The sequence below is a fragment of the Peromyscus leucopus genome, chromosome 5 (assembly GCF_004664715.2).
Source record: "Peromyscus leucopus breed LL Stock chromosome 5, UCI_PerLeu_2.1, whole genome shotgun sequence".
Taxonomy (NCBI): Eukaryota; Metazoa; Chordata; class Mammalia; order Rodentia; family Cricetidae; genus Peromyscus; species Peromyscus leucopus.
In genome coordinates, this window is record NC_051067.1 from 107,104,942 (window position 1) to 107,122,183 (window position 17,242).

The window sequence follows — 17,242 nt, forward strand, 5'->3', positions numbered from 1 at the left end:
TCATGTCCAGTGCTAGCATAAGAGGCGTACACCGTAGCACCAGGCTAAAAGGAAGGATTTTGATGATAATGAGGGCCTTCTAAGTCAGAGAAGATGGCATGAAACAAAAGACTTCTAGTCAGCTGTGTTTCCAAGAGTGGCCTGGGACCTAGGTAAAAAGGCTACAATGCCTCTGGTGGCCTTGAATGCCATACCAAGGAGCCTGGGTTTATTTAGGTCAAAGAAGAGAGCAGTCTGGAGCATTTGAGGTATTGGTTGTCTTTGCTGTTTACACTGAAGAAGGGTAACACAGGATTTAAGGTATTACAGCTCTTGGTCCTGTACCCCAAGCCTAACAAAGAGCCCAGAGGTTTTCCTCCTTTTCTTTCCTTTTCTTCTCTTTTCTTTTTTCCTTTCCTTTCCCTTTCCCTTTCCTTCCTTCCTTTCTCTCATTGATCACATGTCAAGAAAAGAGGGGCAGGAGAGAGCTAGCAAAGGGGCAGGGGAGGGCCGTCCACGTTTTACAATCTCAGTGGAAAAGGCTTCTGTGAGTAGATTCAGCAGCCAGCAGAGCCAGAGATGGCCTCCATGAGTCACTGTTCAGACTTGCAAGCTCAGCCCTCAAAGCCTGCTGTGGTCAGCCTCCCCAGGTTGGCTCTAGGCCTAGTCCCCCAATGTCCCCCGCGAGGCCAGTGTCTGTCCCTGTTTCTGTCCGTGCCTTTACCATCCCAGATTCGTATGTCATACAGCTCTCTGCCCCTTCTGTCTGTCTCTGTCAGTGACTTTCTCTAACTCTGGTTTCCCTGTGACCCACAGATGCTCAGGAGGGTGGGGGCAGTGTGACTAGTCAGTCTTAGATACCCCTAAATATTTACTCTGTGCCAGGCCTGAAGTGCAGAGCTAGAAGTAGAGAAGCGGACAACATACAGTCTGCTTACAGGGCACATTCTGTGTGGAATGGGAAAGCCACAGCCTTGTCCTGCCTCTATCTCAGCATGTGAGCCCTCCCTAACTGCCTGTGGTTTTCAGCGGGCCTGGGTCAGCTGGGGCCTGGGCCAGCTGGGGCCCGGGGCCTCCCTCCTATTTGCTTCTGTCACTGGGAGGGGGTATGTACCTGTCAGAAGGTCATCTACTCCTTACAGCTCCTGGGGGCCTGGCGGGGGGGGTGAGCCTCAGAGGCAAGAGGGAGGGAGAGGGGAGCCAATGACTCAATGGGGATGGCCTGGGACAAGAACCAAGGACAGAAGCCAAGACTGGACCCAGGACTCCCTGAAGCTAGAGGAAGGAGGGGCGAAAGACATGGCTGGGGGCTGGGGCTAGAGCAGGACAACTCGGAGGCCAGCCCTGCCCTTCGCTCTTCTTCAGAACCCATCCTAGAGTCTGAGATGGATAGGGGAACTGCTGGTGTTTCTACTGTGGCTGCAGCTGATACCTAGAGAGCCATGAAGGAAGCGACTGTCTTAGAGCCAGGGAAGGCATCGTGTCCAGTGTCCTCTTCTCCCAGGGACCAAAGCCATGGTGTGAGGCTAGGAGCCTTTTTCTGGTCACATAGCCAACCGTCTTACAATCTCCCTGCAAATTCAAGAGTGTTAGGCCGGGCCCACTTCCTCCAGAAGGACTTCAGACCTCAGAGCTGAGAGCAAGGAGGGATCGCCAAGCTACCTGGGTGTCTTTCATCGGTTCAAGATCCCCTAGCTAAGGGTGAAACGAGACGGCGGGCACAAACACAGACATCTGACACACCAGGTCTCCTCTGGTCTATCTAACAGCCCCAGGAGAAAAGAATGACTTTCTTGTTTCACAGGAGACGAAAATGAGCAAAGAGAAGAGAGTCCGTGGACGCCCAACAGGTGAGTGATGGAACCAGGTCCCAGCTGGTCTCTGGCTCCAGGGCCCCAGCTTCCTTTGCTCCACTTTTCTGTGAGCAGGGAAAGAGAATTCAGGGAACTCAGGAGGTGGAGGGGTCGGGCCACACAGACGTTGGCAGGCCTGGGTGGTTAGGTCCCACCCGGACGCATCACTACCCCCTCCACATTCCGGTTCAACCAGCAGCACCATCCAGTCACTGGATCACACAATTTATTTCCTGAACTTTGTCTTTGTTAATTGAACCTGGGGGCTCATACCAGCCAGGCAAGGGCTCTACCACAGAATTACACCCCACAGCCCATCCAGCCTCTTTTGTGGTGGGTGGGCCCGAGTAGCTGAAGGGGAGATGGCAGGCTGCAGTGAAGAGGTCCTTCCCACTCTCCATGAAGACACCACACAAGCAACTGCCTGGGTTTAGGGAGCCTCTGTAGGGGTCTCCCCTAAACCTGGCTCCACACGTCTTCTTTGAGCCAGATTTGGGGGCCGCGAGCACTGAGTGGTCCTCATCTTGGAAAGGAGAGCTGGGCAAGCATTCCCATGTCCCAGCAAGGGACTGGTGAGGAGCCTTGCCCTCCTCCCACGAGGGCGTCCTTTGCTGCGAGCCTTCTTTCGATCTAGCATCTTTTCAGACAGTTTCGGCTCTGGGCAGGTCAGGCAGTGGGCACAGTGGAATGGCCTATAGGCGCTGCCGCGATCCGCTCAATGCAACGTCGAGGGAGGGTGCCCCAAGTCCCCGAGGCGCTGAGAGTAGGAGCCCACCCCACCCGCGGGGGGTCGGGAGGCGGCGCGGTCCCGCTCTTCTCCCGCTGTCTGAGCACCTGCCTCCGGAACGATCCGGCTGAGCTGTGATTCGGTCCTCCAGTCCCTAGAGGGCGCCGCGTCGCCAGCGGCCTTACGGTCCCCTCCAGCCGCCAGAAGGTGGCGCCCTCGGACGCCGGGCGGCCTCGCGGTACGTGTCGTCGAGGCTGTGGTTCGTCTGTTCTTCGTTTGTTCGAGGGCGGCGTGGTCTCCCAGGCTTCCCGGTGCCCCCCAGTGCGTCCCAGGGGTGTGAGTGTGCAGCCGACCCTTCTGGGGCCGGAAGCGCTGGTACAAAGCCACTGGGCCTGGCTGGGCGGGCTGGAGCGAAGCGCGGCCTGCTGAGCCTGGCGTGCGGGTGTGCCCGAAGGTAGGGCCACCCGGTAGAGGCTCATGGGAGCACGACCCGGCCTTGGGCCCAGAAGAGACTCTTGTGTCTTCTTCCCTCACCAGGCCGGACTACTGTAGAGGCAACGCTTCCTGGGACCTGGGGCCCAGCCGAGCACGCCCTTCTGCCTCGTGCTCCCGCGTTGCCTGCCCTTGGCGTCTTGCCCCACCATTTCCAAACCAGTTCCTGGATGAGCTGAAGCCTCCTTTCACACCAGGGCCCAGCCCCACCCCCACTGGTCCAGAGCGGCCCACTCTTACCGGAGAGTGATGGAAGGGCCTCTTGAGGCGGGGGATGCGTCGTCCCCAGACTCCCAGGGCCTTGCCGCAGACAGGAGGCTTGCAGTGGGCAGTTTCAGGAACACCCAGAAGGAGGAGCCTGCTCCCCAGATACAGGCTTCAAGACCAGCAGTGGGGGCAACCCAAGGCAGAGGACTACAGGGAGGAGGTTCCTTGTCCAAAAAGCCTAACTCACGTCCAGAACAAAGGGCTGCAGATGGGTCAGGGGACTGCCAGGGGAGCATGTTGGGAGGCCCGCCAGTCCAGTCAGAGGAGCCAGCCTTCTCTGGAGTGGAAAACCTCTTGTGTCCTATGTCCTCTCACCTCAGCCTGACACAGGATGACCATGACTATGAAGGGGGAGGCTTGGTAGGGGACCCAGGTCCAGGCAAGGAACAGCCAGCTGGCCTTAGCCCTTTATCAGAGATGTCACCAAAGCTACTGGAGGCAGGTAAGGGAGACTGGGAATTCTGGGAAGGGAACGGGGCTGTCTGGAGGTGGGCATTGAGATTTGGGAGGTCTTTGACCTACTCAGACTGAAGCCCTAGTCCATGGAGGAGGAGGTCCCTGGGAAATTGGCCCGATTCAGACCCAAGCCATTTCTCTTCTCAAGACCCTAGTGGATCCAGCTTCCCTAAGCCTGCTGACTGCCTCCTGACCCAAGACCTCACCTGGGAGCTACTGGCCAGTGGCATGGCTGCCCTTCCAGGTAGCTAGAAGGACTTAGATGAGGTGGAGAAAGGCTGGCCTGATTGCCAGGATTCATTTTCTCCTCTCCACAGGGACACGTGATGCAGAAGGCCGAGCAGTGCTGCTTCTGTGTGCCCACAGCCCTGCTTGGCTTCATCCCAGATGCAGTAGCCATGAACTTCTGAGTCTCTTGTTCTACCTGCGAGGCATCCTCAGGTTTGAGGGAGAGAGTTGCAGGGCTGAGCCTGGACCATGAGGTGCTCTGATCTGTGAATCAGGCATTAAAAGGAAACTCACCGTTTAGGTCGGAAGTACGGGCCCTGGGACTGACCGTACTAGTTGATGCCCGAATTTGTTACCCGAGCTCGTCTCTCATCCAGGGCCTCAGCCAGCTGCAAGTGAGTAGAGGATGATGACTCCCTCCCACTCATTGTCCGTGTAGTCCAGGGGCAGGGCTGAACTTTGATTCTTTGCAGCAAGCAGCCCCAGGATCTGTGCACCAAGTGCTGCTAGTTGGCAAGATGCCAGAGGAAATGCCTACGGGGCTTCAGGTACCGAGCCGGGATGGCTAGCATGGAGGTGGGGAAATCTCTGCCCACATATTCCTGCATCCTACCTCCTTCTTCTGCAGTTCAGTCAGCTGCCCTCTCACCAGAGCCTGCTGGCCCACATTCCTGACGTGGGGTTGCCTACGTCACTAGGAGGATGCCTGCCTTACAGCCACTGGGCCTGGCTGGATTTCTGGATGGTCAGTGCACCAGGTGGGGTTGGAAGGTTATGGTTATCCAGGTAGCCTGGACCTGTGGGGAAGCCTTTCCTGGGTCAGCTTGAACAAGATGAAACTGGCCGCCGTGGTCTGGGAATCCCGGAGGCTGGGAGTATCTCGGTACGCTGATCATGCTTTTGTCTGCTCACAGCGTCTAGAAACCCTGCAGCAGAATTGCCAGGAGACTTGTGCCCTGCTCCAGGGGGTCATTGACAGTGTGCGGGCCCTGCAGCAGCCAGTGGAGTCTGGAGTGAGTGTCACCCCCTCCCAGTCTCCTCGAATGTTCCCTTGACTTCCTTCTTCTCTCTCATGTCCCAATGCCTGTTGCTCCCAATTACAGGACGCTGGTCAGCTGCTGCAGCAGGCACAGTCGCTCATGCGGCGGGTGCTGGAGTCACCACAGTTGTCATGGTTGCAAAACCAGGGAAGCCTGGAGCTGGCACGGCTGAAGCAGGGGATGCCAGAGGTGACCCTGAGCCCCGATTACAGGTAGATAGAAGCCCAGCGCCCAGCTCTTACGCCAGCTCAGCGCCCTGTGTCTGTGTCAAGTATTCAGCTGGCTGACTCAGCACATGCTAGATCCGAGTCCCAGGACAGTAGAGTGGAGAGAGGGGGCTGTATGCTTTTCACAGGTCTGCAGTCGACAAGGCCGATGAGCTGTATGGTCAAGTGGATGGACTGCTGCATCAGCTAACTCTGCAGAGCAACCAGCGAATGCAGGCCCTAGAGCTCCTCCAGATACTGGAAGCCCAGGAGGGCGGGCTGCATCAGGTGGGGGCACTGCTTATCCAGAGTGCGTCCTGCCCTTGGTGTTAGCTATAACCCCCAACATAGCAGCTGTCTTTGCTTTCCCTGCTTGTGTCCATGCAGGTTGAAGTGTGGCTACAGGAGGTGGGCTGGCCAGGACTGGAGGAACCAGGGGAGCCCTCGCTGGACATGTTGCTCCAGGCCCAAGGCCCTTTTCAAGAGCTAGACCAAGTTGCCCAGGTAGGTTTGGTTACTTGTTCATTCTGCAGGGACTGGGGCACCTTGCCAGGGACTAGGATTGTGGCATGAGTGAGGGCAAACAATCCTTTCTCTCCTGGAGATTACCATTCAGCAGAGATCAGTTGTAATCAAAGGTTCATAGTCATATGTATTTGCAAATGATGATAAGAACTCTGGAGAGGCCGGGTGGTGGTGGCGCACGCCTTTGTTCCCAGCACTTGTGAGGCAGAGCCAGCCTGGTCTACAGAGCGAGATCCAGGAGAGGTGCAAAGCTACACAGAGAAACCCTGTCCGAAAAAACAAAAACAAATGAAAAAAAGGAATTCTGGAGAGAAGCAGCACGGGAGAATAATTTGGGATCAATCGGGCAAAAAAGAGTTAGGGATAGAGAGACAATCAAGACAATCAAGGCTAGGAAATAGTATGTTCAAAAGTCCTGTGGCAGACAGCCAGGTGTGGTAATGCATGCCTTTAGTCCCAGCACTCAGGAAGCAGAGGCAGGAGAATTGCTGTACCAGGACTACATAGAGAAACACTATCTCAAAAAAAGAAGAAGGAGAAGGAGAAAAGGAGAAAAGGAGAAGGAGAAGGAAAGAAGCCGCCTTGTGGCAGGAGGAGGGTGGGGTGAGGTGAATCATCTGGAAGACTGATACCAGGAAAAAGCTTAACAAGTTCTATAATCAGCTGGGCAATGGGCACAGGCCTTTAATCCCAGCACTGGGAGGCAGAGGCAGAAGGATCTCTGTGAGTTCAAGGCCAGCCTGGTTTACAGAGTGAGTTAGCTAGGGCTACACAGAGAAACCCTGTCTCAAAAAAGCAAAACAAAAAAAAATTATTCCTATAATCAGATCCATATTCTAGGAAGATGACCTTTGTTTCTGGGAAAATGGATGTAGGAAATCCAGTTTAGAGATAACTAGTAGTCACTGTGGGACACACATTTGTCTCTGGGTGTCTGTGGGGGGTTGGTTCTAGGAAGTACCTTGGATACCTAAATGTGTGGATGCTCATGTCCCTGACATAAAAGGCTGTAGCATTTGCAGATAGCCAATAGATATCCTTTCATACTTTTTAATAATTTCTCGATTAGCATAGCAGAGTGTGGATGCTATAATAAATAGTTGCTAGATTGTATATTTGGAGAATAATGATAGAGTCTTAATATGTTCATACAGGTACAATTGTCTCTCAAATACTAGTACAAAGTTACTTAAATCCATGAATGTAAAACCCACACATATGGAACCTAACAATATGGAGGGCCAACTGTAATATTTGGTCTGAGTAGAATGGTAGTGAAGATGGATTTAGAAAGTCTGTAGGACCTGATAATACAGCCATATGAGAGGTGAGAGGACCCAGGGGATCAGGACATTTGGTGGAAGGCCTTCATGTGTCCAGTCTTAGCTGTGATTTTGGAATGTCTGTCAGGGAATGAGGAAGGACTATCTGTCTCTCCAGGAACAGGTCAAGCAAGGAGAGAAGTTACTGCAGCCACTGGTTGGCTGGGAAGCTGCTGAACTGGGGCTCCCTGGAAAGCGCTTTCTGACCCTGAGATCCCAGCTGACAGAATTTTCCAGAGCTTTGGCCCAGCGGCGCCAGCGGTTGGCAGATGCTGAGAAGCTGTTTCAGTTCTTCAAGCAGGTGGCTGAGGGGTCCTATCTCTGGCTTTGTGGAGGCTGCCCAGGCTCCACCGGAGTCTGAGTGCATCCTGTTTGACTTGCTTGTTCTCTTCTCTTGCTCGCAGTCTTACCCAAAATTCAGCTTCTAGACTGTAGCCTGGGAGCAGCCTTCCTGAGCCGGCCAGTGGGTGGGACAGGGAGTCACTGCAGGCTTGCTGGGGTCCTGCTTTCATGTCTCTGTCCTTGGTATTGCAGGCCACAGCATGGACTGCGGAGGGGCGGCGGGTACTGACAGAGCTGGAGCAGGAGCACCCAGGGCTTGTGCTGCAGCGGCTGCAGCTGCACTGGACCAGACATCCTGACTTGCCCCCTGCCCACTTCCGGAAAATGTGGGCTCTTGCCACAGGCCTAGGCTCAGAAGGCATCCGCCAGGAATGCCGATGGGCCTGGGCCCAGTGCCAGGACACCTGGCTGGCTCTGGATCAGAAGCGTGAGGCTGCACTGAAGCCACCATCAACAAACAGCACAGCTACATTGTGTGTCAGTCGGGCTCCTGCTGTACCCACCATCCCTCCACTGAGGAAGGCCTACAGCTTTGATCGGAATCTGGGGCGTGCCCACCATGGCCACTGTGCAGCAGTTACTGACTCCCACAGACCTGAGGCTGAAGAAGGTGTCTGGCCCAGGTCATCCCCTTCTGTGCCTCTATCAGGCAGCTCTGACTTCAGGAACCCCAACAGGTATAGGCAGAGGGCAGGGGGGGGGGTAGTCAGTGAAGGGTCTTGGGTCCTGACTCCACCTACCTCATAGGCTGCAGCTAGTTTTGGCAGAGATGGTGGCCACAGAGCGTGAGTATGTCCGGGCCCTTGACTACACCATGCAGAACTACTTCCCTGAGCTAGATCGACCTGATGTACCCCAGGGCCTCCGTGGCCAGCGTGCCCACCTCTTTGGCAACCTTGAAAAGCTTCGGGATTTCCACTATCATTTCTTCCTGCGTGAGCTAGAGGCTTGTACCCAGCACCCACCTCGAGTGGCTTATGCTTTCCTGCGCCATGTAAGTTCCATAGGTCACACGAGCCCTATAGTGCTTCTGGACACATACTCAGTGCCAGGATCTGTGCAGAGAGTGCTACACCTCACTGAGTACTGTGAGGGAAAGCAAACTGTACCATGGTACAGCTCTGAGTGAGACCCACAAAAATCTCTGCTTCTTAGGGTGTGTTCAGTTCAGTAGGAGAGATGTACAAATAAAGATCATTCTAGGTTATACTTAGGATGGGAATAAGCAGGAAAATTGCCTATGAATTACATTTGGGCAGGGTTCCCAGTTTAAAGTAGAGGCCAGAGGAGGAGCAGAGAGTGAGTTCTACCCCCAGAAAAGAGGCCTAGTGGACATCATGAGCTTGGCTGAGTATAGTGAACACTGAAGTGCTGGTCTCAGACCTTGGGAGAGGCAGAGCTGTGTGTGGAACTTGGACAGCTCCTGCACAGCATTGATTCTTGCTAGATTATATTCATTCAAAGTGGGATCTACAAGAGTAGGGAGACGCTCCTTGCCCTGGAGCTACTTCCTGGCATCTTTGTTCTCTTAAGCTAAGAAAGTGGTGGGGAATATCTTTTGGGAACTAGTCCTCTGGTACATGGGCTGAGCTGTGTGTCCTTGTAGAGGGTGCAGTTTGGGATGTATGCACTCTACAGCAAGAATAAACCTCGTTCTGATGCCTTGATGAGCAGCTATGGTCACACCTTCTTCAAGGTAGGAGCCTGCAACTACAGGAGGAGCAGGGGATGGGGGGCATACTCCCAAACCACTTTGTGACCTCCCACTTATGTGGCAGGAGAAGCAGCAAGCACTGGGAGATCACCTGGATTTGGCTTCCTACCTACTAAAGCCAATCCAGCGCATGAGCAAATATGCCTTACTACTGCAGGAGCTGGCAAGGGCCTGTGGGGGCCCAGCACAGGAGCTGGGTGCTCTTCAGGCAGCCCAGAGTCTCGTGCACTTCCAGCTGAGACATGGCAATGACCTGCTAGCCATGGATGCCATCCAGGGCTGTGATGTAAGTCATCCTAGGCCATGTGGGGAAGCACATGTAGAAGAGGGGAGTGGGGGTGGCTGGACATCTCCTGGGCTTCAATTTGTAGGTTAACCTCAAGGAACAGGGGCAGTTGGTACGACAAGATGAGTTCACAGTGCGGGCTGGGCGCCACAAGTCCTGTCGCCGTGTTTTTCTCTTTGAGGAGCTGCTGCTCTTCAGCAAGCCTCGGCGTGGGCCTGCAGGTGTTGACATATTTACCTACAAGCGTTCCTTCAAAGTAAGTCCACGTGACCCTGACCTCTGCCTCCAGTCCCCCATCTGTTCCTCACCAGACTCCTTTTCCCTGGCCATGTAGATGGCGGACCTTGGCCTCACTGAATGCTGTGGGGAAAGCAAACTGCGATTTGAGATCTGGTTCCGTCGACGCAAGGCCAGGGACCTGTTTGTACTGCAGGCCTCCAATGTGGCCACCAAACAAGCCTGGACAGCTGATATCTCCCGCCTGCTCTGGAGGCAGGCTATCCACAACAAGGGTGAGTCCTTGTACAATCCCAAAGAGTATATGTCCTCCCAGGAGCCTAAGCAGGGACACACTCTTTGGAAGAGAGTAAGGCCCCTAGAGTGTTTCCTGCAAGAGACTGGGATGTCTAGGGCCTTGGAAAGGCTTGGGAAGAGGGAGAGGTGCAGCAGCAGCAGCAGGAGCAGCAGACAGTGCAGGGGAAAGAATGTAAAGTTTCCTCTGAGTATCAGAGGTCTTCTGCTCTAACAGGGACATTATGATAACTTTCTGAGGGGTGGTTGGGAGCAGAGAGTCTGGCATCAGAAAGGACCATGGGATGGGATGGTTGATTTCTGGGATATGGATATATATTAAATACAGCTTAGGGGGCCTCACTTAGGCTTTATTCTCTATTCAGAAGTGCGCATGGCTGAGATGGCATCCATGGGCGTGGGGAACAAGGCCTTCTGGGACATTGCCCCCAGTGAGGAAGCTATCAATGACCGTAACATCAACTATGTCCTGAAGAGACGAGGTAGTGGACATCCTACAGGGGTGGGAGTGAGGAGTGAGGAAGCAATATGGCCTTTTATCACTCCTGGTGTGTGCCTCCCTGGCTACCTCAGGCCGGACTGGGCTCTGATCTGCCCCTTTCTTACACAGATGTTCGCTCCAGGGCCTCCATTGCTGTGGCCCCCTTTGACTCTGACAACCCCTATCTGGGTGCCTTGGGCTCCCTTCCTGGAGACCGTGCCTCTTGCTCTGTTCTGGGGTCTCTCAATCTGCACCTGTACAGAGATCCAGCTCTTCTGGGTGTTCACTGCTCCCTGTATCCACCCAACTTCCCAGAGGAAGCAGCACTGGAAGCAGAAGCAGAGTTGGGCAGCCAGCCCTCTTTAAGTATGTGTGGGCTTGTCAGAGGTAGGAGGCGTGGCTTGGGTCTGGGCCTCCCCTGTTGACAAGCCAGTCCTCTTCCCTAGCTCCTGAGGACTCAGAGGTCTCATCCCAGTGCCCATCAGCCAGTGGCTCTAGCAGTTCCGACAGCAGCTGTGTGTCAGGGCAGACCCTGGGCAGAGGCCTTGAAGACTTGTCCTATGTGAGTGCCATTTTTTGCCTTATACCCACCAGCCCCTCCCTAACCTACCCTGGGCCTGGAAATGGGTGGGTCAGAGCCATTCCCCAGAGGACCCCATCTCCACTCTTAGAACCAGAAAAGCAAAGCATTCATGCTTGACTTGTTACCATAGGTTTGAGTCCGGCTTGAAGATGGAACAGTAGCTACAGCAGCCAGAAACTCCAAGGAATACCACACCTCTGAATCTTCTATAACCAGTGAATGGCTGGCCCCTGGGCCATCTGTGTTCCCACCCCTCATATCCAATAGGAATAGCCTTGTTGACTATCCTTTCTGATGTCTGTAGTCACCTACTGACTGGCCTGCAGCCTTTCCAAGGGCATCTGGCTTCAAAGCCTAGATAAGCACCTTGATCCCAAGCTCCTGGGATCCTTCTCCTCTCCCCTCCCTACTTGTAAGTTAAGGATAGGATGGGCAGAAGTTGAGTGTTTCCAAACTCTAGGCTATTATCATGAGGGACACAAGTGGGTTCCCAGCAGCTGCTCCTCAGCCCTTGCACTTAATGCTGATCTCTCCAAACAAACACAGGGCTAGCCTGCCCCATATATAGGCCCCTATTCTTGAATTTGTTGGCTTCCCATCTCTAGCCTCTTGTTTTTTTGGGCCATCTTGGGCATTTGACTTGATGCTTTTTGAACAGCTTTCAATTAGACTTATCTACTGGTTTCACTGGTTATTGATGCTCAGTCTTCTCAGAGAAGGAGTCCAGGCATTTGTCTTGTGGTTTACTCTTTTATTTGTTTATAATAAAAAATAGAGTGATTTGTATCATTGGCTGGGCATGTGCATTCTGGGGATGTCCACAGTTAAAATGAGCCTTGGGCAAGTGCTGGTGGTCTGTGGGACCAACATCTGTGGGTACTCTAACCCTCTTGTAAATACTTGCCCAGGACTGAGTACGAGACAGACCTAGACAGTCCCCTCTGGATGAGCAGGTCCATGCAACGGCCATATTTTCTGGCAAAAGGCAGTGTGAGCTGCAAGGAAAGGCCTTTCTTATCCCTGATTTCTAGGCCAGTCACCTATTCTAGCTCTCTGAGAGGGATTCCCTCATCTGGGTAGGGGAAAACAAAGAGAAAGCCTCATTATAGGGACCTTTGGTACTCTGGGGCTCAGTTCTACGCTAAAGCATCTCACAGGGCTCTGGCTACCAGAGAACTGACCACAATGACAGGAAAAAAGTGCTTCCTGATGCTCATGTCCACTTCCTAGCTGTAGATGCTGACTTTACCTTTATAAATAACATACAAGCTAGAGAGCTACCAGTAACTGGGCAGTCATGTATTTAAGGTGGATGTCACCATGTACTTGATTATAAAAAGCCAGGTTACTGAGAAATTTGCTAAATCTTTCACACACAATGCTGAAATTATTCTACAGAATCAGGAAAGAAAAAATACTAATCTTGATTGGTCTACAAAATGAGTTCAAGGCCCAAGTAAGCAGCATAGCTTAACTGCGTACTTGCTTGGGTTGCATGATGCCAAGAGTTCAATGCCCCATGCAGTAAAAACAAAATAAATGGGAGCGGAGATTCTCAAACCTTGACCACTCTTTTGCCTTTTTTTTTTCTTTCTTTAAAAAATTATTTTCAGTCAAGCATGGTAGTATAGGCCTTTAATCCCAGCACTGGGAAGAAGAGGCAGGCTGATCTCTGTGTGTTTGAGGTCAGCCTGACCTACATAGTAAGTTTTAGGACATCCAGGGATATATAGGGAGACCCTATCTCAGCTCCCCACCCCCAAAAAGGCTTTTAGAGAATGCTTTAGGGGCTGGGAAGATTGCTTTGTGGTTAAGAGCACTTGTTGCTCTAGCAGAGAACTGGGATTTGGTTTCCAGTGTCCACATGGTGGCTAACAATTGTAACTCCAGTTTCCTAGGGTCCAACACCTCCTTCTGGCCCACTGCATGCACACAGTGCACAAACATTCATGTAGGCAAAATACCCATATACATAGAAAATAAATCCTAAAAAATTCTGTAGAGGAGCTTAAGTACAAAAAATATGGTGATATCATAGCTAAGTAGGGAACTAGCTATTACTAGCTGTAAAAGCCTACCTCCATGTCCATGCGCTTGAGTTAACATGTGCTTTCCAAGTATGGCCAGGGTTGTTAGTGGTGAAGGGGTAGTTGGTGCCATTAGAGGAAAGCTATGAAAACGGGTTTCCTAGATGTTGCTCTTTTACTAGTCTTGATTGGTTAATTCCAGCCATCTACCTCCTCGGGACCGAGACCACTGACTTAGCTGGCTAGCTTTCTAGATGACAGTACTAGCCTGGCAGCAACAGGATCCATATGAGGCATTCAGAGAGTTGCCGTTCCCTATGCAGGGCAGATAGGCCTCACCTCTACCCAGCTGTACAGACGCTCCTGAGTGTGCCGATCATCCTTGAAGCCAGCGATGGCCAGCAAATCCACCACAAACTGCTTGGGGCTGATGTTCAGCGTCTACCAAGAGAGCCTATAGTCAGGCAGGGCCATGGCCTGCTCCCAGCTTCTGCATTGTTATCCCTGCCTTTCCAGCTACTCTTCTGTCCCTGGCTTCTCCCTCATCCTCTTGTCTTACACTACTTATTGCAAGGGCAAGGAGCTATGTGGAGAAGAATAGGGTGCCCCAAGGCCTGTCATACATACCCACAGCCGGTAGGCCAGGGACACCACCTTGGCTGTGATAGCTTTGGGGTCCTTTTGCCTGATGGAATCCAGGATGATGTCAGTCAGGAAGCGGTGGCATTTCTGTGCATAAAACATCTCTTCCCAGGACAAAGAGAAACTCAGGAAAGTCACTTCTGTAAAGGAGAAAGAGTAGATATGGCCAAAGCTGCCCATAGCTGAGGCCTTAGAGACAACCACAGAGCAGGGACAAGTGTAGAGCTCTCGAGGGACATTCACTCCTAAGTCCTGGGTGTGCATCTTCACAAGCAAAGTACAGGGCCAGGCATGGCTCCAAAGCCTCACCTCGAGGTTGGGGGCTGGCTGTGAGTGGTGTATGCTTGATGTTATCCATCTGGGTGGTGTAGATGATGCTGTCTTCAAAGAACATGCAAGAGCCATCACTACCCACCACAGGGGGGTGAGTCACTTTGAGGATGGCCCCTGGGTTGTCTATCCCATTAACATTAGGCAGAGGCTGCTCAGGGGCAAGGTTTTCTGTGAAAACAATAAAAGGGGGTTCTTAAGCTTGGGAGCCTGGGCTTGGAATGCAAGCAGAGAGGAGTCTTCTGGTGACAGATCAGTACATTCATTCACTCAGAACTTCAGAAGTCACCTGCTTTTTGGAAGTGGTACCCTGGCCTCACCACTTCATTGTCCTGACATTGTTGCAAACCTAATCCTAAATTTCAGAACTCTAAGACTAGAGTTCTGAACTCTAGTTAAGACTAGTTAAGACTAGTGTCCTCATGGGAGAACTGCCCTTTCCTAAATAGAAATGGATAGGAGTGGTTTGGGGGGCGGGGGGGGGGGTGAGTGGAAACTGGCTGAGATGTAAAACCAACAAATAAATAAATACATTTTTTTTTTTAAAAGAAGAGTAGTGCCAAATGTGGCCAGTAAAAGCCCAGTAGAAGACTTGGAAGCTATGAAATTAAGAAGTGATCAGACCTTTCTGGGCAGACTTTTTATGTTTCTCTACTCTGGAAGAATAGGATGTGTTACCCCAAAGCTTTACGAGCAAACTTATGATTCACAGAGTCCACGAAGGCACCTCTAAGCAGGGCCCAGGTTACTAGAAGGGAAGGTGATCAGAGTACCAGGGTACCATAGGAAGAAGTTCTGGAGATAGAGGGAATAATCTAACATGGCCCTTCTCAGCAAACTTCCCTGGGTTTTCTCCCCCAACTGGCCACAAACTGTCTTAAGCTCAGTCCCCATAGGCCCTCCTGGATGGGCCTTAGCATCTCACATGCCATGTGTGTTTTCCCCAGAGGTCTAGTTTCTTTTGTTCACCCACTTCAATGAAGACCCTTCCACTTGCCATAACCAGCCCAGATACCAGGCCTCTCAGCACCTCTATCTCTCTGCCTTCCTCCATTGCTCAGTCTCCTTAACCCATCTGGAATACACCCATGCTGCTGATACTTAGCCTCCTATGACCACACTTCCTCTGTCCCTGAGCAAGCTTCAGAAACATATACCCGATCATGTGCTCCCCTTTAAAAAATCCTTCAGGGGTTGTCCATCCCTAATAAGGTCAGAACAGAGCACCACATTCTTAACTTGGCCCACAAGACCTAGCCTGATGACTCCTGTCTTGAGCATCATTTCTACAGCTTATATACTGGAAACGAGGCTTCCAGCTAGAGCAGTGCCCTGTGCTTCCATAAACACCCTAACTGACTCCCCAATGACCGGCCTCTGTGTTCCCATTTCCTGGGATCTCCTTTCACAAAATGCTCGTCCCTTTACCTCACGTGACCACTCATTCTGTATATGATGCCTGGCATAGAGCTGCTGCATCAGTGACCTGGAGGTTCTGGTCCCTGCTCTGTCACTAACTCTCTCTCTGGTCTTAGCCAGGAAATCTGGTATCTGTTGAAAATGAGACTTGGATCAAGGATGGGGCAAGACTCACCTCTCTCCTTGGGCCTCTGCTTGCCCCAGTCCTTTAGGGTGACAGCTCTTTTTGTGGGGAAGTATGGCTTAAAAGTTGGCTCTGGACCCTTGTCTTTCACTCCAGCTGCAGGCCCAGTCTGGGGACCAGTGTCCTTCTCTGAGGTTATGGAATGAGCTTTCCAGGCACCTGAGGTACCAGGTTGGGAAGTAGCCTCACTTCCTGCAGGGACATGCAGGGTAGCTTCCTCCAAAGAGCTGCTCCGGGAGGCTGTCAGTGGCTGGAATTCCCACTGTTTACAGTTGACCATGTCCCATTCCCTTACCAAAGATATGAGTTTTTGCATGGGGGTGACAGGAGGGTCTTTGGCATCAGATTTCTGTGTGAGGTTTATAGTGGGGCACTTCTTCTTGGGAGGACTCTCAGAGTGACCTCCCCAGTGTCTGGGGTTGGCACATAAGCCAGAACAGTGTGAGTATGTGCTGGGATTGCCCCCCCTCTTGGCATTTCTGCATAGGGAGACCTGGATAGTCCGGGTGTACTGTTCAGCCTCCTCCATCTGACTGGACCTGGTCAGGTTTCCTTTGGCCTTGTTCCATGGAGTCCTGTCATTACAGTCTTGGAAGTCCACAGGCATACAGGTTGTGGTCTGGGGGGGAGAGGTGGGCCTGTTGTACATTATCAGAGTCTCCCCAAGACCTAGTAAGCTGGGCTTTAAGACAGCCTGTTCATCCAGAACAATCTTATCTCCTGAGATGGATCACCATTTAAATTTACTCAGGCTAAGAGGGAGTGGTACCAGCCTAGGCAACTTTGACATTCCAAAAGGAGAGAATATCATCCCAGGCCACAAGTGTCTAGCACACCTCTGTGCCTCCTTGAGGTTCAGAAATCAGTTCTTGGACTAGTAACACATGTGGGTCCTGCTCTTTTACTACACCAGCCCCTTAGTAGCTGGGTCTGTCCCTCGAGCCCTTAGTGGTGATGTTTGAGAACAACACCAACCAAAGACAGCTGGGACTTACTTCCTTGGCATCTCTACTGAACTCTGCCATTGGCCCTGTCCCTTCTGTCACCACATGCAGCTTCCTAATAGGAAAAGCTTCTTCATTTTCAGATTCTTTTTCCTGAGTCCATGACCTATAGAGTCCAAGAGGGGTTGGTTAATGAAAGGAAGCGTCCATCAGCCCATCAACTAATTGGTCAGGCCTGTCCATTGGCTGGGAATTAGTAATTATAGTCAGTGGGGAAAAGGGAGCCTTTAAAGGGTTTTGCACAGGACACTGGCTAATACTGAGCCCATTTCACCAACCTCCTCCCCCAGCTATGAGGAGAGGAAGTCGCACTGGCAGGTGAGGATATTTCTAAGAGGAATTTGTAGAGATCCAGGTTCTAAACATGGGATCCAGAGTACAGTTTGCTTACTTGTATGCCTCACACTGTGCAAGGGCTTCTGAGAGGGCTGGGATATGATATTCCTCCACCTCCTGGCAGAAGAGAGGCCATTCCCTGCAAATGACAAGGAGATAGTAGACTGGGCAGAGGGGAGACATGAGTCCCTAAAGAAGATGCCTTGAACAATAATACCCATGTTGAAAAATAATGGAACCTCCTCTGAAAAGGCTACAACTGAGGGTT

The 17,242-nt window shown here is 52.1% G+C and overlaps 2 protein-coding genes across 2 annotated transcripts in view; one reads left to right on the plus strand and one right to left on the minus strand.

The window, feature by feature from the left end:
- Window positions 1-3,058: 3,058 nt before the first annotated feature.
- On the plus strand, window positions 3,059-11,818 carry Plekhg4 (pleckstrin homology and RhoGEF domain containing G4). Its single transcript, XM_028854369.2, has 21 exons — window positions 3,059-3,760; window positions 3,923-4,018; window positions 4,092-4,215; window positions 4,304-4,397; window positions 4,476-4,550; window positions 4,631-4,747; window positions 4,917-5,015; window positions 5,106-5,254; window positions 5,398-5,536; window positions 5,636-5,752; window positions 7,214-7,396; window positions 7,630-8,114; window positions 8,185-8,431; window positions 9,044-9,133; window positions 9,216-9,437; window positions 9,523-9,693; window positions 9,772-9,949; window positions 10,334-10,450; window positions 10,579-10,815; window positions 10,896-11,011; window positions 11,163-11,818. Exons 1-21 carry the CDS (start codon window positions 3,301-3,303, stop codon window positions 11,166-11,168), a joined length of 3,522 nt encoding a protein of 1,173 aa, XP_028710202.1. The 5' UTR covers window positions 3,059-3,300; the 3' UTR covers window positions 11,169-11,818.
- Window positions 11,769-17,242, minus strand: part of Kctd19 (potassium channel tetramerization domain containing 19) — a 38,282-nt gene continuing 32,808 nt past the window's right edge. The window contains exons 10-16 of the mRNA XM_028854379.2: window positions 17,030-17,113; window positions 16,630-16,744; window positions 15,626-16,253; window positions 14,011-14,202; window positions 13,687-13,841; window positions 13,399-13,500; window positions 11,769-12,027 (exon numbers count right to left, since the gene is read on the minus strand). Of these exons, the coding sequence (XP_028710212.1) occupies window positions 11,914-12,027; window positions 13,399-13,500; window positions 13,687-13,841; window positions 14,011-14,202; window positions 15,626-16,253; window positions 16,630-16,744; window positions 17,030-17,113 (1,390 nt within the window). The 3' untranslated portion in view covers window positions 11,769-11,913. The remainder of the gene's footprint in view (window positions 12,028-13,398; window positions 13,501-13,686; window positions 13,842-14,010; window positions 14,203-15,625; window positions 16,254-16,629; window positions 16,745-17,029; window positions 17,114-17,242) is intronic.